Source organism: Alligator mississippiensis, chromosome 7 (assembly GCF_030867095.1).
Source record: "Alligator mississippiensis isolate rAllMis1 chromosome 7, rAllMis1, whole genome shotgun sequence".
In the NCBI taxonomy this organism is placed as follows: domain Eukaryota; kingdom Metazoa; phylum Chordata; order Crocodylia; family Alligatoridae; genus Alligator; species Alligator mississippiensis.
In genome coordinates this window covers 1,038,403-1,064,404 of record NC_081830.1, presented here as the reverse complement: position 1 = coordinate 1,064,404, position 26,002 = coordinate 1,038,403, and the positions used below count along the sequence as shown (strand labels likewise).

Genomic DNA, 26,002 nt, shown 5'->3' with positions numbered 1-26,002 from the left:
GCGGGAAAGCCCCTCTTACCCTATTCCCCGCGTATAACCCGCCCTCACATTTCCAGGCCCCCTACCCCGCCAAACTCTTCTTACCATATTCCCCCTATAACACGCACTTGCGTTTCCAGCCGGTGTTTTTTGCCAGGTGCCTTTCCCTGGCCCCCGCTGCCTCTCTGCCGCCTGGCCGGACACCCGGGCTTCTCTGGGCCCTCCTGATCTAGTCTGTGATTTGACTGGGGCTAGATGTAATGCGCACAAATGCACGCGTAGACGCGCTCTACACTTCTACGTCCACCCCCAGGTCCTGCAGAAGGAGGCCCGGCCCCCCCTTCTTCGAGGTCTTCTGCAGGTTGCTGGACTGGGACTAGGGATTTTGGTGGGGCATGCTGGCAGCACCCCGCAAAGCCCCCGTGGGCATGGAGATCGGCACCCAATGGCTTTGCCAGGAGCAACAAGGCAAAGCGACGCTCAGCGCGGTGAACCCAAGGAGCAGCTCATAGGCTGCCTTCCAGCCGGTACAATCTGTGAATCTAAGAGTTAGGAAGGTAATTAGTGCATTACTTAAGGGCCCTGTGACATACTCCAGTTTAAGCAGCATAGAAACCAGCTATAGCATTGCTGCACCTCCTCAAGCGCTGATTTTAGAGCTGGCTGGCTCATTTTTTTCAAAGCTGGATAGTCATTTTTACCGTGTGATAATCACTTTGTAGGCACAGCCAAGTGCAATTTATTGTGCCATTTGGCCGTTTGCTGCGTGATAATCGCTTTGCACTTGTGGCAAGCCTCAACTTCTTGTGTGATTCACCCATTTGCTGTGTGCTAATTGCTCTGCAGGCATAGCCTGTGTTGATTTATTGCACGGTTCACTTGTTCACTACGCAATAATTACTTTGCATGTGTGGCCGGTCTCAACTGATTGCGCCCTTCAATCATTCAGTCGCTGTGTGCTCATTATTTGCATGTTTGTCCAGTCTCAATTTATTGTGCAATTTGCCCGTTCACTATGCAATGATTATTTGGCACATGTGGCCAGTCTCAATTTATTACATGATTCACCTGTTCACTGTGTGATGAGAATTACTCTGCATGCCAGGCCAGTCTCAATTTATTGCAGTTTGCCTGTTCACTATGCAATAATTACTCTGCACGTGTGTCTGGTCTCAATCAATTGTGAGATTCAGCCATTCACTGTGCAATCATTGCTTTACATGCCCGGCCGGTCTCAATTTATTGTGTGATTCATTCGTTCAGTGTGTGATAATTACTTTGCACAAATGGCTGGTGTCAATTTATTGTGCAATTTGCCCGCTCACAGTGTGATAATTTGCATGTGTGGCCAAGCTCAGTTTATTGGGCAATTCCCCTATTCTCTGTATGATAACTATTTTGCATGTGGGGCAAGTTTCAATTTATTGCGTGATTCGCCCATTCACTATGCAGTGATTACTTTGTACGTGCAGCTGGCCTCAATGTATTGCGTGAATCAGCTGTTCAATGTGTGATAATTACTTTGTGCACATGGCCAGCTTAAATTTATCGTGCAAATCACTCATTCATTGCACGACAATTGCTTTGCACATGTGGCTGACCTCAAGTTATTGCGTGATTCACCCCTCAATTGGTAATATATGCACCATGTACCAGGGCCCTTAGTGTAAGAGTGTGCCCTCTCTGCTGAGCAACCCAGGATGAGTAGAGACTCCTGCCTCTGCAGCTTTCACTTTCTTGACCCACTGGTTCCCGAATGCAAGGGTTTGGGGTACCAGGTGCGGTAGCAGCCATGTTTATTGCTCCCCCCCATTTCCTCCCACCCTCGGCCATAATTATGCCTCCCCATCAAGGTGCACCTATTCCAGGCTTAGTGCCAGAGGCCACAACCTCAATGACATGCCATCCCTCTTCTCCAGGTTCGGATAACCCCAATGGCTCTTCTTCCTTGGGGATCATATCGGCACATCCAGTTTGCTGTGCTGGACTTTTTTTGCCTTGACCAGGCATGAACGGCAAACAACAGCTCAACAATAGCTTTCGGCCAATAACACTGTCCATATAGACGTCTTTCCTTTGTGTGTAGCTTGAAGAGGAAGATGTCACCATACAAGAATCCTTTCACGGGAGCCTTTAAGGCCTACGATGAATGTCACAGACGATTGGGGAACATCCCTATGGCCAAGGACAGCCTCCAATGGACTTGCTTTGAGCAGCCGGGCCCTAATAAGCAGGTTCAATCCTCGGTTGACTAGATGATTGCTTGAGATCCCTTCCAGCCGTCACATCTCAATGATCTAGCCTGGTTTCCCACCTGCAGTGCATGAATCCTGGGTCAGCAAACTATGTCTAAGGGGTCCGCGGAAGAAGTCGTGACACATCATCAGTAATGATCTGCTTGTAGTCGCCGTCCACACCTCCAGCTGGAATCTGGTCGGAGGCCCGCCAATGGAAGAAAAGGTTGAAAGCTGCTGATCTAGACCCATAGACTTGGATGTAGCCAAAGCGTTGCTCTTAAAGATAGGGGGAAGCTTAGGGCGAGGGCATGAGGGGCCTGCTGGGTTGAGCTGCCCAAAAGAGAGGGGTTTAGGAGTAGCAGGGGTAGTAAATAGCGGGAGTAGAAGATACACTGAAGGGTAGGGCTAGGATTTGGAGTAACCTCAACACATTGGAGGATTGGGCCAAAAGGAATCTCATGAGGTTCAACAAGGACAACTAGACCAACGTGTGGCAACTAGATCAATGTGAGACCGGTTCAATGAGGCCTACTTCAAATTAACAGCGTGTGTAGATGCGCCCTGCTGTGCTTTTTGGGGGGGTTGAGGGGCCCTTGTACACACCACGTTTTTTGCCCTTTCTTGTCCTGCACCTGCGTGTCTGTTTACACAAGAGGGATTTCTGGACCCTTTAAAAGCCTTCCTGGTGCATTAACTAAAACTCCTCAGCTGTAGTTTATTTTGGCTTGCCAGGAACTAAAGCGTCACGTCTGTGGATTTGTTGTGTGCGAACACAAAGGCACTCAAAGTCATAAGGAGCCTCTTGTCCACGAGATGGTGCTGCACCCTTCTTGTAGCTCAGGGCTTTGACTTCTTTCACTTTCCAATTGCTTCTGCTTTTTTTTTCCTGGTGTGGTTTGCTCCCTGCTGGCAGGGCCCAGGCAGGGAGTGGGTGGGGGGCCCGGGCTCTAGAGCGGGCAGTGCTGGACCAACCTGCTCTCCTGTGGCAGCGGTAGGGACCCAGCTTCATTCGTGCAAAAACCTACCGCGTGTAAACACAGGTCCGATACTCCCAGATAAACACGTTTACATTTTATAAGCCTACTAAATTTAATAAGGATTAAAACCCGTGGTGTGTACAGGCGCCCTGTAAGGGCTATTTTGGTCTCATGAGGTTCAGCAAGGGTAACTAGACCAACATGAGGCAGGGCCAGAGCTGAGGGGAGCAAGAGAGAACCAGAAGAGGAGCAAAGTTCAGGGGCAGCTCATTAGGAGAGATGTGGGTCATGTCCAGGCCTTCTCCGGCAGCGCCACTGATACATACAACTTCCTCTCTTTAGGTCCTCTCCAGCTCCCAGATGAGACACTTGTTCCTGCCCGCAGCACCTTGTAGAGGCAGACTTTGCACCGCCGGTCCCAGCCCAGCATCAGCTCGTACAGGGGGCGCACCTGTTCCTGACGTGTATTGTACTCACTGCTTGGTGGTCAGGACTTCTCCATAGAGCAGGCCCAGGATGCCTTCCACCGCCACGATCTGCTGGATTCACTGGGCCTGGAAGCGGTCAATGAAAGGCTGCCCTGGGGGTGGTGGGAGAGGGGGGAGAGCAGACTGCAATTAGTGTGCAGTTATGCTATTTTGGTCCAGGGGCAAATTAGCACCGGATAATCCCTGAGAAGGATGTGGCCATCCTGCCTTTCCAGGGATTGAGATGCAGCTGCTTCTGGGGTGGGGCTCTTTGTTAGCAGCCTTGCTTAGTGCTGAAATGCAGCTGCCTCTGGGCTTAGGTAGCTGGGGATAGCCCACAACCACCACTACCATCTCTCTGACTCCTGCTAATCTCTCCTCACTCCACTGGTGTGAATGACCCTCTCTGCTCTCTAAGTCTCGACAGTCCACTGGTCAAGCCATCCTTTCTTGTGCAATGCTGGGGGCTGAGCAGCGCTGGGAGGGGTGGGGGGCAAAGAGCTACCCCATCCCAGCACCGCTCAGCTCCCAGCTCAGCTCCTGGGGGAGCTGGGAGCTGAGTAGTGCCAGGACTGGGGAAGTTCCCCATCCCCTCTGACCCCCTAGTGTAGGGGCTGTCCTGGGAGACAATTTCCTCCTGGACAGTGTCTACACATGCACTACTGCACGGTTAATTTACTACCTGGATTTACTACCTGGATTTTTTGCCGCCCTTGTGTGAGCTGTATCTAGGCAATGCATAATGTGCACAAGGGCCCCAGGTGACCAATCTACTGCTCAGTAAATATGTGTACGTGTAGACAGCATCACGTTACTGTGCAGTAGATAAGTCTGCTGTGCAGCAAAGCGACTTGTGCAGATGCACTGACAAACCAGGCCCAAAATAGTCTGTATAAACTCTAAAACAGCACAAATTGGGGGAGTGGGCGAATAGTCCTTATAAAAACTCTAAAAAAGTACAACAAACAAGGCAAAGAAAACAGTCTGTAGAATTTTTAGAAAGCACAAAAGGAGGCAAAAAAAATGCCTAATTTGTACTCTTTAAAAGTTTCCATGGACTATTTTTCTGCCTCATTTCTTGTGCTTCTTAAAGCTTTAAACAGATGTTTTTTTCACCTGGTTCATTGTTCTTAGAGATTGTTTTTTAGAGTTCATACAGACTATTTTTTTTGCTCCCTTTTGTGCTTTAAAAAAAAGATTATATGGACTATTTTCTTTGCTTCATCTGTTGTGCTTTTTAGAGTTTATGTGGACTATGTTTTGCCTCCTTTTGTGCCTTTTTAATGATTATATGGACTACTTGCTGTGCCTCATTTATTGTGTTTTTTAGAGTTTATACGGACTATTTTTGTCCCCTTTTGTGCTGTTTTAATGTTGATATGGATTACTTTCTCACCTAGTTTGTTCTGCTTTTATAGTGTGGGAACAGAATAGTTTTTGCCTCCTTCTGTGCTTTAAAAAAAAAAAGGCCTATTTTCTGTGCCTCGTTTGTTCTGCTTTTTTAGTTTATACAGAATTTTTTTTGCCCCCTTTTGTGCTTTTAAAAAAATTATTTAAAAATTCAAAAAAGGGAAATAGGGCACTGAGCAAAACAGGCAACCGATGGAGGAAGCATCCTGGGACCTCAGGGCATGTTGGGTGCCAGGACCTTTGTGCTGGGTGCAGCTGGAGGAAGCCGAGGCCTGCCCCCGAGTACGGAGCTGCCTGGTTGCCGTTGCCTCAGAAAGTCGGTGGAGAATACGGCTCCTGGATGAGTTGAGGAGAAAGGGGATCGCCCAGCACTGATCCTAGGGGTGGCAGCAGGTAGCAACCCCAACCCTAACCCTCAGCGTAACCCATGCGCCTTGCCCTGCTCTAGTTTTGGATTCTCCCCCCACGGGTTTTCTCCATCCCGACCTGGATTTCTCACCTACCGTCAGAGTCTGAAGGCCAGATCCTTCCTGTTGATGGCCTCCAGCACAGCTATGGTCACCTCCATGGCGTAGTCCTGCCCATAAAAACCGATCAGCATGTTCGTGAGGTCCAGGCGGTCTGCCTTCTCCAGCTGGCCCCGGGGGATATTCCTGCAGTCCTCCTTCACCGGGATGTCATCAAGTTTGAACATGAACTCCTTGAATTTCTGCTCCTCAAGGTCCTCCAGGGCCTCTAGCAGGCAGTCCCAGATTGTCCTCTCCATGCCACCCTGCACCGAACTGCAAATCCCAGAAAGGAAATGAAGGCAGAAACGGGTGTGCCTCGTTCTCATCCTCTTGCTTCCTGCTGTAATTCAAGAAGTTTCACTTCACATGTGTGGTTAGCGAAACATTGCATGGTGAGTTCATTGCATCAGTTATGGATCGTGTGGTTCTGGGGCCTCTGAAGGGAGCCAAACAAGCCATGTGAGAAATGGAAGATGAAGAGTGGTTCATTCCTATGCTAGAGTCTAATGTATGGGATACGTCCTTTTTTGTAATATATCTATCAGGATGCACCCAAATCGGACGCAGTTGAATCCACATGTAGATGAACCACTCGCACGTGTATCAAGGCCTTCAGCCGACCCTTCTTACAGCAGCAGCGAGACCCAGGCGGGGTCTGGTAGGCCACTGTCTGCTGCCGAGGGGCACTTGTACACGGTACGTGTTGCTGACAGACACGTTATGAAACAGGATGAAAACCTGCCATTTTGCTAGGTTAGTTGTGTGAGCAAATACATATTGATGCTTTTTTTCATGGTAGATTTCCACTCTAGAGCTGGGCACATTATATTGGGTTGCTGCGTGGTTAGGGGTGTTACCAGATTTGCCCATTACTTTGGGGTGTGCTCATTTATTAGGGATAGTTTCTAGGGTCTTGGTGATTCTGTCAATGTGCTGCTTGTGTTACTATACGGAGCTGTATCTCTCCCTTCTGCCAGCCCTCACCCCCAGTGGAGCTACGCCGCAGGACTCAATCTCAACGGGACTGGGTTCCTCCAGTCACCAAATCAGTCATACACACAAACATACACAAATCAACGTGACACGCCTGACCTGGCTGGGCCGACCAGCATGGACAGGCCGACACCCCCACACGCCAAAAATCAGTTCATAAGAGCGACAACAAAATGCAGTCAGACACAAGCACACAGGCAAACAGAATCCCTCTGAATCCGGCTGGGTGTGCAGCTGACACCCTCGTGGGCCAGCATTCAGTTCATACGGGCACGTCTGAGTCAAACTGGGTCAATCAGCCTGTACACGCTGATCCCCTGATGTGTTTCAAACTCAGCACATCCCAATCTTTGGCCTCTGGATGAGCAGACCCCACAATAATTTGGGCTTCACAGGGATCTTTAGCATAGGTAAAAGAAGCGTTGCTGCAGAGCACGGGAGGAAAGAGAAGCAGCGAAGGAAAAATATACCCAGTTACTACCAGTTTGATTATAAAAGTTATTTATTGCTAAGCATATAAAATATATAATAGTACTAGTAGTAATAGCCATGCAAAAGAAAAACACACACAAACAATGACAACACTACCCTGGTTTCACTAATTATTTGGGGAAACTTAGCTCAAGCTTAACTAATACAGTTCAGGTTCAGAAGTTTATGCCTGGAGAGAAGAGAGAGAGAGAGCGAGCGCTGGGATCTCACCGAGTCCATGGTACTCGGGCTGCAAAGCTGACAGGCACAGTCTGTAGCACAATCCTTGAAGAGAGAGACGATCTGTTCTTCCAGCGTCCCAAGAACGACAGGGGGTGGTGTCAGCACAGGAGTTTTCTTCTTCTTTCCTTTTCCTCTCCTTCTCTCCTCCTCCTCCTTCTTTTTTGCAGCACACACACTTACAGATTTTTATACCCTCAGTTCAGCTGCTTGGAAGCACCGTCAGTAGTGTAAATCATTGTCTTTTCTCTTGACAAGGGGTTATCTGGTTTGGACCATCTCAGGAAACTGATTGATAATCAGGAAACACTTAAGATTAGGGAGTAACCAAATACTTGGGAGCCAGCTTGAGATTCCTATGGATGGCAGATATCCTGATGGGATATCTCATGGTTTCTTCAGGAACAATAGATAGCTTGCAGCATCAGGATTTGGGATTTTTACTTGTTGTGCACAAGCCTCAGCTTAGCATGACTTTTCCAGATTAAAGCAATTATTGGGGTGCTCATAACCTTTTGTGGAGAGGACTCCCACCAGTCGTCTCGGGAAAGATACGACAACACCTGGGATTAGGGCTCCAGCAGGCTGGATGCTGTGATGAACCCTTAACCATTGTTCAAATGTTGCCCATACCCCCTCGGACTCGGTCTCTTGCCTCAGCATTCCCTAACCCGGCAACCGAGTTTTAGTCAATCAAGTTTAACTAGGCCTCCCATAGTGGGACCGGGGAATGTACGGCCCGAGATGCCTATTAAACTTAGAGCTGTGTGTGTGTGTGGGGGGAGAAAAGTCCTTAGCAAATCCAGATTAGAACTGGTCTGATAAATGCTGAGCTGGGTGTGTGTGAACATGGGTTGATTAACATTGGAAGCACAGATTCCCCATCATGCAGTGCTCCCCTGCTTCTCTGGTCGCAGAATTCACTGCAGTCTCTGCTTCAGGCTTTCTGTTCTCCATCTCTCATGTCAATGAATGGTCATCTGGTTCCATCTCGGATGTAAATGAGACCTAGGGCAGTTGGTTCACTCTTGTCACCCTTATCTGGTGAGGGTCTTAGGTGCGTCTCTCACTGCATCTTAATCAGTTTCATTTAGGTAGAGGAGGGGAGGTGGGGGGTGAGTCCTTGTGAGTCAGACAGACTGCATCCTGCGCCAGGGTTGCCCAAGAACACAGAGCTGAGACGTAACGGGGGCCTCTGAAGCGAGCCAAATAAAACACATGAGAAATGGAGGATGAAGAGAGATTTGTTCCTGTGTCCTTGTTAGAGTTTAATATATGGAATAGTAATTTTTTGTGATATGTGTGTGTGTGTGTGTGTGTGTGTGTGTGTGTCGCAGAGTACTTAGGTGCCGTGCTCCTTCAAGGGTTGAAACTGGTAGGGAGAGAGCCCCAGCAGTGAGTGGGGAGCCCCAGGTGCTGGTTACCAGGCCAGCCAGAATGAGTTAGTTGGCCCACACCTGCCAGCGGTCAGCTGACCAGAAGGGGCAGGGCCTGGCTCATATATAAACCCCAGGGCTGAGGCCAGGGAGGCAGTTCGCTGCCAGCAGCCAAGCGGGAAGGAGCTCTCCTAGAGGGAGCTAGGAAAAGAGGCCTGAGGGTGAGTCTAGCTTCTGAGAATGCCAGGGGCAAAGTTGGATTTTTTTAAAGAGGTGGAGCACCATGGGAATTTATGTGTTATGTTATAGCCCAGGGGCTTATGTGTTGTTTGTTGTTTCATAGCCACCGGTGCTTTGGGAGAGGCTATTGGGGAAGGAGGAGGCCTCACTGGGGCCCTGCTATAGCGTGGGAACCCCGGCGCTAGAGAGGGCACGGCACTTGGGGTGCACAGACCCCGGCGCCAGAGTGGGGCGGCACTAGGGGCTGTGGAGAGCCCAGGCACTGGTGAGGCACAGAGACAAGCCTGCGAAGAGCCCAGAGAGGACAAAGGGGCCAATTTACAGCAGGGTCCAGACCAGACAACGTCAATACCATCTGCGAGGCTTGGGGCGTGGTAAAGGGGTGGTTGGAGCCACGCATATAGCCCATAAGGCTGGGGTGTCCTTTGACCTCTATTTTGAAACGGGACCCACAAGGGGTCCAGGACCCAACGGGGTTCAGAGAGTCCATCAAACCATGTTCAAGAGGACTGAAAGGCAGCCTCCCTATTTTTATAAGTACATCAAGACTTGGCAGGAGAGAGCTGAGGGTGCCCATTGGGCCAAATTGGCACAGTCAAGGGGCCTTTGGAGATCGTGGCCATCCTTGAGGACCCCATCCCGTGACAGTGTGATTCAAAATTGTAATTTTTTTGGTAATATATGTGTGTATGGGGTGGGGACGGGGCCTCTGTATATATGTGTATCTATTCCCCCCAGTGTGGTGTCATCTGCCAGCTTCATGAGGGCGCAATCCCTCCCGTCTTCCAGACCATTCATATTAAAAAAAAAAACCAGGTCACTGGACCGACCCCTGGGGCACTCCACTTGATACTGGCTGCCAACAAGACATTGAATTAGGGATGACGACCCTCTGTATCCATATACAGGTGAGATAATCTGTACACAGGATCTGGTGACCTGTAAGGTCCTTTCCAACCCCAATGACTATGAGATCCCAAACAAGCTGCCCCAGGGGTGCCTGGAAGGAACCGTGATCTTCTTTCCAAAGAGTGTTGCAAGGGGACGGGGAGAGGCCCAGGGCCATTTTTATCTCTCCTTCTGCATCCAAGCCCTGGCTTCTGCCCTGCATTAGCTCAGCCTCTGCCCCAAACGTTTAGCCTATGGTCTCCTTCCCTTCCCACACCCTCAAAAGAATGGCTGGTCATGGCCCAACAGCTCATGGCCACTCTCTCTGCAAGCCCATGTCCATTGGTGATGGTCAGGGCCTCCTGAACTGTTTGCTGTGCTCCAGACCTCTAGAGCCAGGGCCCGGTGACAGGAGCATGAGAGGCCAAGCTATCTCTGGGTTTTGGCCCAGGTGAGCAGAGGCAGCGCAGCTCAACCTGGAGCTACCCCAGCCCTCCCACACCACCCTAGTGCAGGTCACTCTGTCAGCTCTGGAAGCCTGGGGAGTGGGATGTCTCAAGACCCCAGTCTGGAGGCCAAGCCATGGGTCATGACTGGCACAGTTACAATATTCTTCTGGGGACAGGGAGCAGATTCTTGGAGAGGGGGGCTGAAGGGCAGGGCAGCAGAGCTGAACCACTTTTCCTTGTTTGGGCTGTTTGGAGAGCTGCTGGACCCCATGCCGGACCCCCTCCAGCAAGACCTGGGGAGTGGAGGACAACATGGCCAGCTGCAGAGAGCCCCCAGACCTGGCTAGACTCCAGTAGGACTCTAGGTGGGGGAGAACAAGGGTGGGGGCCTGATCTGGGTCCTCACATCCATCATCTATCCCCCCAAGCCTATCCACTGTATCCCCCCGTCCATCTGTCTATTGACCCATCGACCTAGCTATCCATCTACCCATCTATCCCACCACATACACACGCCACCTAATCGTGCAATAAACTTGGACCGGCTGTGCATGGAAAGTCATTCTCATGCCATAAAAATGGCTGTCCAGCTACAAAAAGAGCCAAAGAGCCACAAAAGAAGTGCCTGGAAATGTGGACCAACTTTATAGCTGGTTTGTATGGTCTCATGGGAATGTGTGGCAAGGCCGAAGGAGAACAAAACTACCTAAAGGCCTACTTGAAATGGAGGTGACCAACAACTTGGCATGTGCTGAGTTTTCCTTCCCAAGGCAGGGGCAATAGCTCCCCAGAAGTGCCTTTCCTTACTACTCCCTACATCCCTTGCAAACATGACCACCCCCTCCCAAACCCTTACTTTGCAATCCTAATTCTTCAGAATGAGACTTTCTTTCATTTGCTTTCCCTTTAATGATTGGTTAATTCTTTCCTCTATCTTTAATTTTACCCCTCACAAGGGCTGCCTTACAGCATCTCAGCCTTCCTTCCCCTCCCCATTTCTCTTCTACCTCTTGTGAACTTTTGGTTTCCCAGTTACATCCCCACCCCATCCCTCTGGGACCCAGTGCTCCAAACTCTATGCTAGCATCAATCCAATGGACATTTGCTCAGGTTGCAGCATCAGTTGTAACAAGCCCCTCTGTTATTTCCCGTGCAGCTCGTGAATGAGAGACTCGTTATGTTTCTTCAGCGTCTTGTAGACCCGGTCCTTTCTCTCCTGATCCCAGCCCGGCAGCAGGTCGTACAACTCGCGCATCTGCTCCTGCTTGGTGCCCTTGCTGCGGATGGCATCGTACTGCTCCTGGCTCAGGATGTCTGTGCGGAGATCGTCCAGGACGCTATTCACCTCCCGGGTCCTCTGGATCAGGACGGAGCGAAACCGCTCAATAAAATGCTGCCCTGGGGAGACAGGAGGACAGCCGTCATGCTCCACCCCTTTCCCAACCATTTCTGGTAAGGAGTACCGTCTCCCTGGGTGGGTGCGTCTACACGTGCACACTTGCAGCACTTGCATAAGTGATAAAGTGACAAACAAAGTCATGTGTTTAGTATAGTGACATCACAGCGTACATGGGCGACTGGTGCCGCCTTAGTAAGGGGGGGCATGTGCCCCCTCCAGCAACCAGTCAGTGACTGGGGGCAATCCCCCTGCAGCCAAACTTGCTGACCCAGGGTGGCGAGTGCACCCCCATGCACCCCCTACGTGTCTCCACTGATGGTGTACACATGCACTGAAATTGCTGCGCAGTAACCAAAAATTACTGTGCAGTACAGGTGCATGTCTTCATGTGCACACCTGTGCTGCGCGGTAAATGCGGCCACTTGTGTGGGCAGAAATTTGATCTCACATCCACCCATCTAGCCCCATACACTCTATCTGTGTGAGTTGGCAGCGATCCAATCCAGCTTCGGATCCATCCGCTTCGGATGGCTGCAATCCACTCCGGAGCTTCAGACTGGGTTTCCACCTCGATCTGGCTGAAGCGGCTCCGAAGCTTTGGAGCCACCTTGGGGATCCGGCCATAGGGTATAATGGGGAATCAATGAAATATCTATACCTGTGTTGTTTTTTGTCTGATTTGGATGAACCTTGCAGGGATGGTAGCCTCTGCTGAGGGCATGAAACCTTCCATGTTTCAAGAAGGTTGGTGCAGGGGCTTGGGGGGAACTGTACCCCAAATTCTTGAAAGCCAAACTCATGTCATGTCTGTGTCTTACAATGCAGGGGGGGCAAACTGCAGGGGTGGTGGCCCCTGGTGAGGCTGCAGAGCCTGCCAAGTTTTAAGAAGTTCGGTGCAGGGGTTTTGGGGGAACTGTACCTCTAATTCTTGAAAGCAAAACTCCTGCCACATCTACGTGTTACAAGACAGGGGGGTCAAGACTGCGGAGCTGGTATCTCCTACCAAGGCCACGAAGCCTGCCAAGTTTCAAGAAGATCAGTGCAGGGCTTTGGGGGGAACTGCACCGCTAGCTGCAGACAAGCAAAACTCATGCCACGGGTGACCCTGCATGTGTTAAGGCGCAGCAGGGTGACAGCTGCAGGGATGGTGGCCCCTGCTGTGGCCACGATGCCTGCCAGCTGTGGGGGAGATGGGTGCAGGGGGGTCTGAGGCCCTGCAACCCTAGCTGCTGACAGGCAGAACTCGTGCCATGGGTGCTTGTGGGGCTGAACGTGTCTGTCTTGGGGCAGTCGCTTGCCTGTATTGATTCTTTCCTCTCCTTAGCCTGGTTTTGTAGGTGCTAATTGATGGCAATTAACTGGCTACATTAGCTAGGTCCTGTGTATTGAGCGGGCCCCTGAGTGAATCATGACTGATTGGTAACTGGGAACAGTAGCTTACAGCCAGGCCTGCAGCAGTGTCTCCCCTCCCCGCCCCAAGACAGACAAGTCAGTCCCCCAAGCACCCCTGGCACCAGTTTTGTCCGTCAACAGCTAGGGTTGCAGGGCTCCAGAGCCCCCCTGCACTGATCTCCTCAACAGCTGGCCGGCCTCGTGGCCGCAGCAGGGGCCACCATCCCTGCAGCTGTCACCCCCTGCGCCTGGACACGCACAGGGTCACCCATGGCACCAGTTTTGCTTGTCTGCAGCTTGCGGTGCAGTTCCCCCCAAACCCCTGCACCGATCTTCTTGAAACTTGGCAGGCTTCATGCTCTCTGCAGAGTCTACCATCCCTGAAAAGTTCATCCAAATTGGACACAAAACAACAAAGTTATAGATAGTTTATTGTTTCCCCATTATACCCTATGGCCGGATCTCCAAGGTGGCTCCGAAGCGCTTCGGGAAGCTGAACGAGGCAGCGCTTCGACCCGGATGTCCTGCTTCGGACCCCAAAGAGTCCGAAGCTTCTCCAGATCCGAAGCTGTGTCCAAAGCCTTGCACAGCTCTGCTATCTATCTATCTATCTATCTATCTATCTATCTATCTATCTATCTATCTATCTATCTATCTATCTATCTATCTATCTATCCACCCCCACACACATACCACATAATCGTGCAATAAATTTAGTTTGGCTACACATGGAAAGGACTTCTCCCGCCATAAAAATGGCCATCCAGCTACAAAAAGAGCCAAAAAGATCAGATCACACCCCAACGTTTCTAGTCCTAATCCCAGCTCTGCCGGGGCAGGAAAGTGCGAGAGGACTTGCAGAAAAGCCAAACTGCAGAAGTGCTCATTTTGGATTGACACCTGATTCCACATAGCGCTCAGCGAGTTCTGCTGTCACGTTCATGGGCATTGTATGGCTGGCAGCAGTGAGTGTTTGCCCACGCCACTGCGTGTCAGCAGTGTGCAGCCTCGTTGTGCAATTTAGCCCACCCACACTATATAGCTGCCCACCCCGCTCCCAGGCCAGGCGCAGCGGAGCTATTACTCCAGCACTGGGGGGGCCTGGACACCACCACCCCCCACTCCCGCCACCCAGAGTGACCACAACTGTGGCTGTGACCCCCACTTTTCCACCGCCTGTCATAGAGGGGACCAACAGCACCACCTCTGTGGCCCAGGCCCAGGCAGGCAGCAATGGCTTGGCACTGGTAAAGCTGGTCCTGAGCTACCAGGTGCTCATGTTGCTGCTGCTGGGTGCCCTGGTAGCAAATATATATTTACATGAATTCTTCTGGGAAAACTGATTTCATTTAATGCTATTCCGTTTAATGCTGTTTTTGGGGAACAAATTAAAGGTGCTAAGTGTGGGGGTTGCCTGTGCAGCACTGAGACCTGGATAGACAAAAAGTGCCAGGGCCCAAATGTGCCAGCCAACATATGGCTGGGGTTCAGTCCCATACCAGCGGGCTGAAATGCAACAGCAAAAAGGGCCCAGGACTGTGGCTGCAGCCCAGACATGTCATCCCAGCTATACCACCAGGCCAAGACACTACAATCCCCAATGCAGGGGGCAATAGCTGCCAGGACCCCATTCCTGGTCAGTCGGCAGAAGGGAAGGATACTCTCATGGCATCATCCCATTCAAGACCTGCACGGCCGGTAGCTGCCAGGACCCCTTTCCTGGTCGGTCTACACTAGGGAAGGGCACACTCATGGCATCATCCCAGCCAGGTAGCCTGACCCTTAAATCATATTTTTGACATCATCACCTGGTCCCGACCAGAAATGGCATCGTTTGGACACTGCTAATGCAGACCAATTGATTCAAAGGTGGTCAGCGCTCCAGGTGAAGTGGCCAGAGTCACCAAATCAGTGGTCTTTCCTGCCCCAGGGCAGGGGGGCTGGACCCAATGATCTGTAAGGTCCCTTCCAGCTCCTAAAAAACTCTGAAACTGGTCCCACAGGTCCCTTGGAGCGAATGTTAAGACAATGGCCTGGACACAACGAGGGGGAAGGGACGCCATCTTCTTCCAGTCCCAGAAAAGGTGCGATATAAAGCAAAAACAAGGTACACAACAGCATTACACCAAAACACACTTTACCACACAAGACCCCAAGTGTGCGTGGTGTTGCATTCATTTAAATTGCAAAAAAACAAAAACAACCCATTTATGTAAAGCGTGATGCAATCGAACCACAAAAGTGGGTGATTTCTGTCACGTGTACAAGCGCCTTAGATATCCAGACTGCAGTCACAGGCCCGGGCCTTTTTGCTGTTTCACAACTATCGCATTTCAACCTAGCTGTGCGTGGCTGAACCCCAGCTATATGTTTGGCTGGCAAATTTGGGCCAGGGTGATACCTAGCAGGGGTGGAGCCAGGCGCTACTTGTTGTTCAGTGCAGTATAGGCCTGGCCGGCTATTGCTGCCCAGTTCAGGCTCAGCGAGATAGGCCTGGGCCTCCTTTTGTCCCTTTTTCAGTTAGTGCCCCAACCAAGCAGCGGTTGAGGGGCTGGTTGTCGTTCAGGCCCAAGCCAAGGTGGGTCTGGCACAGTGAACCCATGTGGCAGCACATAGGACTCGCTGGTGCAGGCCCCGATCCCCATCCCATTGCTGATGGGCAGGTGTAGGGGTGCCACGGTATAAAGCCCCAAATCTGAGACTGCTTGGGCATGGGTAAGGTGCCACCTAGACACCTTGTTTCATAGTGTTTTAAAAGGGTATAGTTAGGGTTTGCTTTTCTTTTTCATAATAAATGTGGGTTTCGGGTTGACCCTGCTTGCAAGGGAAGGGTTGTCGGTTGTATTGGACACCCTCGTGATGCATTTAGTGCTTTCCAGGGATGGGGGCTCGAGCTGAGGGCAAATGTATTTAGCAGGCCAAGATTGAACCCGGCCCTTGTTGCTGCTGACAGGTGCTCAGCCGAAGGGTGACATAATTAACCCCCACCCACCCTACAGCATGTATATAGATACCCTTTTGTGCCTCCTCCCATGATGCCCCTCCATCCCAATCCTCATCCTCAATGCCCTTCTCTTTTTCCTCCCATTTCATAACAGCATAACTTGTTCAAGCGCCCCCTTTTCATGGGGAAACCGGGCTGACTTGATCTCGACCGTGGGGTGGGTCCAAGATAAGATCCCCCCCAAAGAAAAAAGATGTCCGTCCCAGCCGGATATATTTGATGCTGTGGCATCACCCTTTCCCTGCACGGGGAAGTCTCTTACCAATATCAGCGGCAAGGTCTTCGGCCACACCGAGCAAGTGGTGTTTTTGCAGTTTTTTGAGCCTCACATCCAAGGCAAAGTCCTTGCGCAACAAACTGACGCGCAGGTCCATGAGGTTCAGCCAGTCGGGTTTTTTGTATCCTGATTTTTCTGTATCCCGGCTTCACCAGGAGCTGAGTGCAGACCTAAAGTCCTCGAGTTGGCCCTCCCTGAGGTCCTCCAGGGTAGAGACCGGGAGGTCCCTTCGTTATGCCGCCAGCACAGAAGGCGTCTTTGCAAAACGCTGAGAATTGCTGTCTCTAACGAGAAGGGCTGGGCCCCTTCCAGGAAACGATGCTCTCTCTGTTATTTCCTCCTTTATTTAAAAGGCCAGATGTCTTGCAGCATGGGGGATGGATGCATAGAGTGGGGGTGGATGATGGATAGAGCGGAGGGTGGATGGATGGATAGATTGGAGGTGGATGGATAGAAGGGGGGTGGATGGATGGATAGAGTGGGGGCTGGATGACGGATAGATCGGGGTGGATGGATGGATAGACTGGGGGTGGATGATGGATAGATCGGGGTGGATGGATGGATAGATTGGAGGTGGATGGATAGAAGGGGGGTGGATGGATGGACAGAGTGGGGGTGGATGATGGATAGATCGGGGTGGATGGATGGATAGATTGGAGGTGGATGGATAGAAGGGGGGTGGATGGATGGACAGAGTGGGGGCTGGATGACAGATAGATCGGGGTGGATGGATGGATAGATTGGAGGTGGATGGATAGAAGGGGGGTGGATGGATGGACAGAGTGGGGGTGGATGATGGATAGATCGGGGTGGATGGATGGATAGATTGGAGGTGGATGGATAGAAGGGGGGTGGATGGATGGATAGAGTGGGGGTGGATGATGGATAGATCGGGGTGGATGGATGGATAGATTGGAGGTGGATGGATAGAAGGGGGGTGGATGGATGGACAGAGTGGGGGCTGGATGACGGATAGATTGGGGGTAGATGGATGGATGGATGGATGGATGGATGGATGGATGGATGGATGGATGGATGGATGGATGGATGGATAGAGTGGGGGTGGATGATGGATAGATCGGGGTGGATGGATGGATAGAGTGGCAGGTAGATGGATGGATGGGGTGGATGGATGGATAGAGTGGGGGATGAATAGGTGGATAGAGCGGGGAGAGGAGGGGTAGAAAGGATGCTCCAAGAGCCCTGATTCCCAAACTCCCTGCTCCACCACCCCAACACCCCCATGTTTCCTGGCCTCCCCTCCAGCTGCCCAGGGGCCTGGGGGGACCCCGCTGCTGCCCCCATGCCAGCCCTCTTACCACAGGCACACCAGAGTTGTCTCTCTACATCTTTCCTGGGCATGCGGACAATATTGGGAGTCACAACCAGGCCGCGGGCCCTGGGAAGCGGGCACGCCACACAGGGACAGCATCCCACACCTCTGCTTCCTGCTCCTTCACCCGCAGCCATGGCTGATGCTCGTCCTCGCGCTTGTACATGGTGCGTTTGACCCCAAACAGCCTCAGCTCCTAATTTCTCAGCTGCCTCAGCTCCCTGTCCATCGCATCTATCTCGCAGGGGGAAAGGGGACAGGGGCGAGATCCTGGGGGTCACCAGTCCCCCAATCCCCTTCCCCAGCCCTGCTGCACACCCTCCACACCCCAAAAACGGCACTGGGAGTTTACCCGCGTCTTGTGCCCCGATGGAATCGACTTTGTGCCACGTCTACACGCGCATACTCTGGACACATCCTCTTTTCCAGTCATCCTTTATCTGTCGGGGCGCTTTTTACATTTCTTTTTTGGAAAAATTTTCATATTCTGCATCTAGTCAGCTGAATCAGTGCTGAATCCCTGGGATGGAGCAACACGCAATAATTCAAGAACCATATGTCACGCTACAACCGGCCAGTATCCTCCACCCCAAATTATTCAGCCAGGCTTGGGCCTGCAGTGGATTTGGGAGCATAGGAAGCTCACTGCTCCCAAATCCCTTGGCAGTCATGCTACATGCAGGCCCAAGCCCAGGGGGCTTGGGGTTTAGATGCCCCCGAGGCTCATTTACCCTTAGCCCAGGGTCACGGGAGCCAAGTGGGGAGAAATCCCCCATCTCCATGAAATGTAGCCAAGATGGCTGGAAGTGAGGGGCACCAGCAGGCTGGGGTAGTTGCAGGCTATGGGTCGGGAGTAAGGGGCACTAGTGTGGCCTGTGGGGCAGGAACTACGGGTTGGGAGTGAGAGGCACTGCAGTGTTCGTGCTGGGGGGTGCGAGCAGGGGGTCCCGTAAGGCAACTCGTAGTCAGTCCCCTCTCCAGAAGTCCAACATGCGTGCATGTATGTGTATGTGTGTGTGTGTGTGCGCGCGCGTGACTGTGCACATCTGTGTGTGTGCCCATCTTTGTGCATATGCACACATCTGTGTGCCTGTGCACGCACGTCTGTGCATCTATGTGTCTACTTCTGTGTGTGCGCGTTTGTGTGTGTGTGTGCGGGTCTGTGTGTGCGCACGTGTCTGTGCGTGCACACGCCCATGTTCACGGCAGGGAGAGTGGGTTTGTCTCGGTGTGCCCACGTGCAGAGAGAGAGTGTTGCACACCATCTGGTGGACAAAGAGGCTCATTACACATCTTTGAACGCCTTTGTGTTTGCATGCGACAAATCCATGGCTGCAACACTTCAATTCAAACTCTGCTGTGTCCGAGGAGTTTTAATTTAATGCACAAGAGAGACTTTTTAAAGCGTCGGGAAGACCCGCTCGTGCGAACATACACGCAGTTGCAACACATCGTGGCAAAAAGGGCAAAAATCGTGGCGTGTACATGAAAGCGATTGGAAGGGGCGAGGACAGGTCTTGCTTGTTTCCCCAGGGCAGCTCTGGGGAGGAAGCCAGGCCGGGACCACAAGCCACAGAAGTCAGCACACGGCAGCTGAAAAAAGGCCAAGTGAGAGGCACTTGATAACCCCAGCTTTGCTCCTTTTCAGGGCCCCAGAAGCTGAGAAATCGTTGCCGTTGAAAAGGCCTGAGTGGGAGAGTCCCAACACCCCGTCCGGGCCAGGAATCAAAGCTGGCAAGCGTCCCTTCCCCGTCGTCAGGTTAATGTTTTCCAGTCAAAAAGGCAGCAGAAGCTCAGAGCTGGGATATAGATTTCATAGATTTCATAGACATTCGGGCTGGAAGGGACCTCGGAAGATCATCGAGTCCAGCCCCCCGCCCAAAGGGCAGGACGTCAGCTGGGGTCATAGGATCCCAGCAAGATAAGCATCCAGTTTCACCTTGAAGGTGTTCAATGTAGGCGCTTGAACCACCTCCGGTGGCAGGCTGTTCCAGACCTTGGGGGCTCGGACAGGAAAGAAATTCTTCCTTATGTCCAGCCTGAAACGATCTTGTAGTTTGTGACCATTCGACCTCGTCATCCCTTGGGGCGCTCTGGTGAACAAGCGTTCCCCCAGATACTGGTGGTCCCCCCTGATAAACTTGTAGGTGGCCATCAGATCACCCCTGAGCCTGCGCTTTTCCAGGCTAAAGAGCCCCAGGGCTCTCAGCCTGTCATCGTAGGGTCTGCTTCCCTGACCTCTGATCATGCGCGTGGCTCTTCTCTGGACTCTCTCAAGCTTCTCCACATCCTTTTTGAATTGTGGAGCCCAAAACTGGACGCAGTACTCCAGCTGCGGCCTCACTAAGGCCGAGTACAGGGGGAGAACGACGTCCCGGGATTTGCTTGAGAAGCATCTCTGGATGCAAGCCAGCGTTTTGGTCGCTTTACTAGCCGCAGCATCGCACTGCACGCTCATGTTCATCTTGTGGTCAATGATGACCCCCAAGTCTCTCTCTTCCATAGTGCTAGCCAGCGTAGCACTGCCGAGCCTATACAGATGCCGAAGGTTTTTCCTCCCAAGGTGGAGAACCTTGCATTTATCGGCGTTGAACACCATCAGATTCTCATCCGTCCACTTGCTGAGCCTGTCCAGGTCAGCCTGGATCATCCACCTGTGGTTGAGGAGGGGTGAAGGGAGTCTAATAAAGGCTGTGGACCCAGATGTGAGCACAGCTGGAGTGTCAGGGCCCTCTAGGAGATCAGGGACCGCTGATTTGCAGCTCTTTTTCTTGTCCAAGAGACATGGACGTGGCCTGAAAAGGAAAGAAGCACGTAACAGAGCGAGCTTCGTTTCCTGCAAGGGGCCCTGCCCTCGTTACACAGCACATCTGGGGCGTTTTGCAGAGCCAGCGGCATTGCGCAGATGTGAGGTCTCCTGGACACTGCACAAACTCAAGGACTTGGGGTTGCACGCAGCTCCCCCAGCCCCAGCTGGAAAAAGCCGACCGGCTGGACCTCCCAGACCTGCTCATCAGTTCCTCTTAGGAACCGTTTTTAGACCACGGACTGGCAAACAGCAGACTGACATACTGGAGATGGGAAGTGACGGGCAAGTTATGGGCCAAAAGTCGGTTAGAAGTGGGATGGGCATGTCATGGGAAGTTCCCGGAAGTGACGGGCAAACTACACACTGGAAGCCTTTCGCAACCTACCAGGCCTCAGCATGGGCCTTGGGACCCCCATCTTAGGACTACACGGTGGAGGCGACCCTTGAGGTGCTGACAAACATTGGCTTGCATGCACAGCCCGAGAACAGGACCCCAGTATTGGTAAGAGGTTTCTCCATGTAGGAGTTTGAAATCAAATAGGATGGGCATTGACTGATGAGAAACCTCTAGGAAGCTGATTGCAGAACACCCTTTCCCAGTAGTTTTTTAAACAATGGAGCCTAATAAATAGCTGCTTATGGAGACAGTGAAGATCAGAGACCACTGGGCACAATAGGTGGGAGTTTCAGGAGAGTACACTGGTTTGGCATGAGACACATTTATAAATTGACGGCCTATTTTGAGAACTATGCCTTCATTCAGAAATGCAAGTGTGAGGCAGTGAGGGTCAAACAGTCGGTGCGAGGTAGGTGAGATGCAGTCACGTGGACTGATTTAACATCAAACTTTTGGCCAATATTGGATGTTTGCTTTGGGAAATAGGTCTTAATCAAAGGGAGCATGTGGAAACTAGGATATAGTTACAGTCGTGGTTTTAATGCACCGTGGCTTTTCTTGTGTTGGGTATCCGGGTTGTAGCCATATTGGTCTAGGGGAAAAAGCAATCGGGACTCGTCGTAGAGGTCATCTCTTTTATTAGAGCAACTCGATTTTTGTAAAAAAAAATTGCAAGCTTTTGGGCACGAGCACCCTTCTTCAAGCATCGGAGAAAAGACTGTACAAGTTCTCCTGGGTAGGAATGAAAATTCATGTTTCATAGGAGAGCTGAAAGTGTGGTACAATCTCCTGTTTGGAAAAGTTCATTTTATAGGCAGATTATGCCCAGAGAAAAGTCAGAATAGGCTGCTGGCCTTGTAGTTGTTTGTATGGTAAGCAGGGTGGAGCTGTATTTCCTTCTGGTTATGGGTCTCGTATTTCACAGAAGAGACAACAGGTGGGACGCTTTTCTTAGAAATGCCTGCCCGAGGAGAACAAAACCACTTAGAGAGGAAAAAGGGGCCCAATGAGGCAATGGACATTGCACTAGTCCTGAGATAAACCATTTTATCCCAGGACAGCACGAGATTGCTCAAATGTCCATGTCCATGTCGTCTGGAAACAATGGTTCAGGAAGACTAGATTTTGTTTGATGAATCTGAACAAGAGCCAGACATTTAACCAACCATTAATTTAGGGGCAGGGACAAGCAGGAACGCAACTCAAACACAAAAGCAGATTTGAACTGAGTGGGGATGAAAGAGGCAGACTGAAAAGCAAGCTAAAACATGGACCTATAAAGTAGGAGTTGCCAAAGGTTTATACTTTTCCACTCCTGAGTAGACTTAAAAGGAGGAGAATGGAGATTTTTAGCTGGAACTAGAAACCATCTATAAAACGGATGAGAGATTAGTTTCCCAGGGTTAGCAAGGCAGCAATGTGGCAGAAGAAAGGGTAGCGTGACCAGTGGAAAATCAAGGCTATGAAAAGGACAGAGGCTGGTTAACACCTATGGAGTGCAGAGAGTAGCAGGAATCAGGTCGATCACAACTACTCTCTCAGCGCTGCCTGAATAGAAATGTCACTGCTGCTCCTGGGCAGCTGGTATTAAAGTTTGGGTACAGCTGGAGTCAAAGTGTGCATGCAGGCAGGAAGGCGCCCCCACCCCTCCCCAGATCCGCCCGGTCTCTCACACCCGGTCTGCTCTTTTTCTCTCCTGCAGACAGTAGCAGAAGCAATCAGCTTCCACGAAGAGCTGCTAATAACATGGCAAACCCGGCAGGTGAGTCACATGACAAGCAACTCTGTAGATGGCAGTCGCACCTTGGAGACTGTGCTGACACCCTAGCCTGATGTCCGTGGTCACAGACCCACATGGAGGGAACAGCCAATCTCAGATAAACTGGAAGCCCCATGTCTTTTTCACCCAAAGGCTTTAAAACCCCGAGGCTCCTTGACAGAGCCCTAACCCCCAACCCTGCGGACCAATGGCTTGAAGTTGCAGCCATGTCAGTTTAGGTTGGATCTTGGGAAACACTTCTACATTGGTAGAGCAGGGAGGCTGTGGAATAGACACCTGAGTCGTGCAATCTCCATCACTAGAAGTCTTCAAGGAGAGTTTGGATGATCTAGGTGTCACTAGGCAAAGTAATTATCACGCAATGCAAATGGCCATCCAGCTACAAAAACAGCCAAGAGCCACAAAGTGAGCGCTTGAAAATGTGGAACAACATTCTAGCTGGTTTGTATCCAGCTTGCATTTGGACGTGTGGCAGAGCCCAGAGAGAACAAAACCACTTAAAGGGGGAACTGAAAGGCCTACTTAAAATGGCGGCCCACTGAGACAAGGAATAGATGTCACACTAGTCCCGGGATGAACCATTTTATCAAGGAATCATAGAAAACGAGGGGTGGAAGTTATCTCAGGAGGTCACATCTAGTCCAACCCCCTGCTCAAAGTAGGACCAGCCTGAACTAGACTATCCCAGCCAAGGCTTTGTGTACCCAGGTCTTAAACACCTCCAAGGATGGAGACTGCACCACCGCTCTGGGGGACCTGTTCCAGCACTTCACTACCCTCTTCATGACCAAGTTTTTCCTAATATCCAACCTAAACCTCCATTGCTGCAACTTGAGCCCATTGGTCCTTGTCCTGTCAGCTGCCCACACTGAGAACAGCTCAGCTCCATCCTCTTTGCATCTACCCTGCAGGGAGTTGAAGGCTGCTATTGAATCCCCCCTTGGTCTTTTCTTCTGAAGACTAAATAAGTCCATTTCCCTCAGCCTCTTCTGGAAGCTGAACCCGGGCGTTGCTGGGGCATTTGGCTCAGGGGCTCTGCTGGACATGGGTTGCTAGGCTGGTGGGGGTAAAGCTCTGCTGTGCTGTTCTGCTTCTCGTGCTCCCTGTTCTCTCCTGCAAGTACCATGAGAAGAGTGGTGAGAAGACGAGGGGCACTTGTACACATTATGAGCGAGCTATCTAATGTGTCTAATGACCTGGCCTTGTCTCCCTGCCCTGCAGTCAGTTGTCTCCTGGCCCTTCCCCTGCTACTGAGATAATTCCCTGCTCTCTGCCCCTCTCCTTGTGCCTTGCCACAGGTGCTGGGGTCTTCCCAGAAAAAGGCAGGGGTTGGGCAGTGCCCTGGGATCCTCCACAGGAAGAAGGTGCTGCTTAGCACTAATGGTTGGGAAAGGGCTGGACCATAATGGCTGTCTCCTATCTCCCCAGAGCGACATTTTATTAACAGCTTCCGAAAGGACCTTATCAATATGACCAGGGAGGTGAACCAAGTCATTGATGAGCTCTTTGACAACGGGGTCCTGAGCCAGGAGCAGTACGATACCATCCGCAGCAAGAGCACCAAGCAGGAGCAGATGCGCGAGTTGTACGACTATGTGGCAGGCTGGGATGAGGAGAGCAAGGACCAGCTCTACGAGGCACTGAGGAAATATAATGAGCCTCTCATTCGGAAGCTGCGGGGAAGTTAAGAGAGGGGCTTGTTACACCTTACTCTGAAACCTGCACAAATGTCAAGCGGTTTAGTGCTTGCATGGAGTTTGGAGCACAGGCTCCCAGTGGGACCGGGCACAGTGAGGGTGGGGAAGGAAGGTGTAACTGGGAAAGAAAGAGTTCATGGGAGGTGGAAGAGAAATGGGGTGGGGGGGAGGAAGGGTGAAGGGATCAGGCTGCCCCTGTGAGGGGTGAAGTTAAAGATGGAGGAAAGACTTAACCAAGCAATAAAGGGGAAGCAAATGAGAGAAGGTCTCATATTTTGATGAATTGGGATTGGGGTAAGGGTTGCGGTGGGGCCGACAAAATATGGCCTGCGGGTCAGGCCATTCTATCCGGGGCCCCTAAAAAATGTCATATTCATCTGCTCCTGGCTGCCTGTCAAAGATGACAGGAGCCAGGGGCAGTAGGACTCAGGGGGAGCCGGCAGCAGGAACCAGCAGCAAGGCCCGCCCAGCCCTGCCCCACCCAGCCCCGCAACCAAAAGCCCCTGCCTAACAGAAGCTTCTGGCCTAGAACTAGGCCTGTGTGAAGCGGCTAGTATTCACTTTGGATTTGGGTTTGGCCGATTCGGGGGCCGATTCAGTGATTCAGTTCAGTGATTCAAATCACTGTCCCGATTCAATTCGGCCAAATCTCCGAATCAGCCAGGCCAGGCCCACCCCCACAGCCCAGCAATGGCTGCCCCTGCTGCCCCAGCTCCTGGCACTAGTGAAAAAAAAAGCCCCTGATCAGCGGGTGCTGCCGGGCAGGGGGTAATCCCTGCTGCCCCCCACTGCTCCACGCTGCCTGGGGGGCTCTGCATGAGCCTCCCGACCCTCCTGTCAGCCCCCCAGCCTCACCCAGGCCAGCTCCAGCCCTTTAAGAAAAAGTAAAACTGAAAAAACCCTGCACTCACTGCTCCTGCTGGCAGAAGGCAATCCCTGCTGCCCCCCACTGCCCCCTGCCATGTGGAGGACTCTGCATGAGCCCCAAAGGTCCGAGACCCCCACAGGAGCAGAGTCCCAGGGCTTTCCTCATTTTTTTTTTCTTAAAGGGCTGAAACTGGCCTGGGCGGCGCATCCATGGGGGGGCTGGGGGAGTGGAGGGGGGTTATGGGGCTCATGGAAGAGCCCGAATCATCAAAGCTCTCCGAATCATCAAAGCTCTCCGAATCTTTTCTGAAGATTCGGAGAGCTTCGAATCGGTTTGGACCTTTAAATTGGTCACCTGATTCGATTTGGATTTGGAGATTCGGCCACTGAACCAGGCCAAATCTCCTCCGAATCGAATCACCACCTGAAGCTTCGCACAGCCCTACCTGGGACCATGAGGCTGTTCCTGCCTCCCTGCACCGGACAGGGAAACGCGGATATGAACACAGTAGGGGAAATGGGGGAGGTAGGGGTGGACCAAGGACACTCACCCCAACCCTTGGGGCCGGGCTGGTTCCTGCTGAGTCCTGCGGTCATGGCCATGCAATCAGGAACTACGTACTCAGCCTTGGTGAGGCCACAGCTGGAGTAATGCATTCAATTTTGGGTTCCACACTTTAGAAAGGATGTGGAGAAGCTTGAGAGAGTGCAGAGGAGAGCCACGCAGATGATCAGAGGTCAGGAGAACAGGCCTTATGATGACAGGCCGAGAGCCAGGGCACTCTTCAGCCTGGAGAAGTGCAGGCTCAGG

General features: G+C 51.7%; 1 protein-coding gene and 1 long non-coding RNA gene across 3 annotated transcripts; one reads left to right on the top strand and one right to left on the bottom strand.

Annotated features, from left to right (window-relative positions):
• Positions 1-3,272: 3,272 nt before the first annotated feature.
• On the bottom strand, positions 3,273-5,887 carry LOC132251629 (uncharacterized). The gene is made up of 2 exons (XR_009463620.1): positions 5,574-5,887; positions 3,273-3,773 (listed from the first exon to the last, which is right to left on the bottom strand). It is a non-coding gene; the product is annotated as an uncharacterized LOC132251629 (long non-coding RNA).
• Positions 5,888-11,395: 5,508 nt separating this feature from the next.
• Positions 11,396-24,582, top strand: LOC109282365 (NACHT, LRR and PYD domains-containing protein 1-like). 2 transcript variants are annotated; one of them, XM_019484134.2, is made up of 3 exons: positions 11,396-11,688; positions 22,550-22,609; positions 24,056-24,579. In XM_019484134.2, exons 1-3 carry the CDS (start codon positions 11,520-11,522, stop codon positions 24,313-24,315), a joined length of 489 nt encoding a protein of 162 aa, XP_019339679.1. In that variant the 5' UTR covers positions 11,396-11,519; the 3' UTR covers positions 24,316-24,579. The 2 variants fall into 2 exon arrangements, with proteins under 2 accessions (XP_019339679.1, XP_019339680.1); XM_019484135.2 differs by lacking the exon at positions 11,396-11,688 and adding an exon at positions 20,781-20,952 and having other exon boundaries at positions 24,056-24,582.
• Positions 24,583-26,002: the final 1,420 nt, after the last annotated feature.

What these genes read in the sequence shown, in the direction of transcription:
- LOC109282365 (XM_019484134.2), top strand. Translation starts at nt 11,520, where the DNA reads ATGGCATCGTACTGCTCCTGGCTCAGGATGTCTGTGCGGAGATCGTCC. An exon ending in CCCTTTCCCAACCATTTCTG is followed by an intron (nt 11,689 to 22,549) that starts GTAAGGAGTACC and finishes TCTCTCCTGCAG; the next exon opens with ACAGTAGCAGAAGCAATCAG. An exon ending in TAACATGGCAAACCCGGCAG is followed by an intron (nt 22,610 to 24,055) that starts GTGAGTCACATG and finishes CTATCTCCCCAG; the next exon opens with AGCGACATTTTATTAACAGC.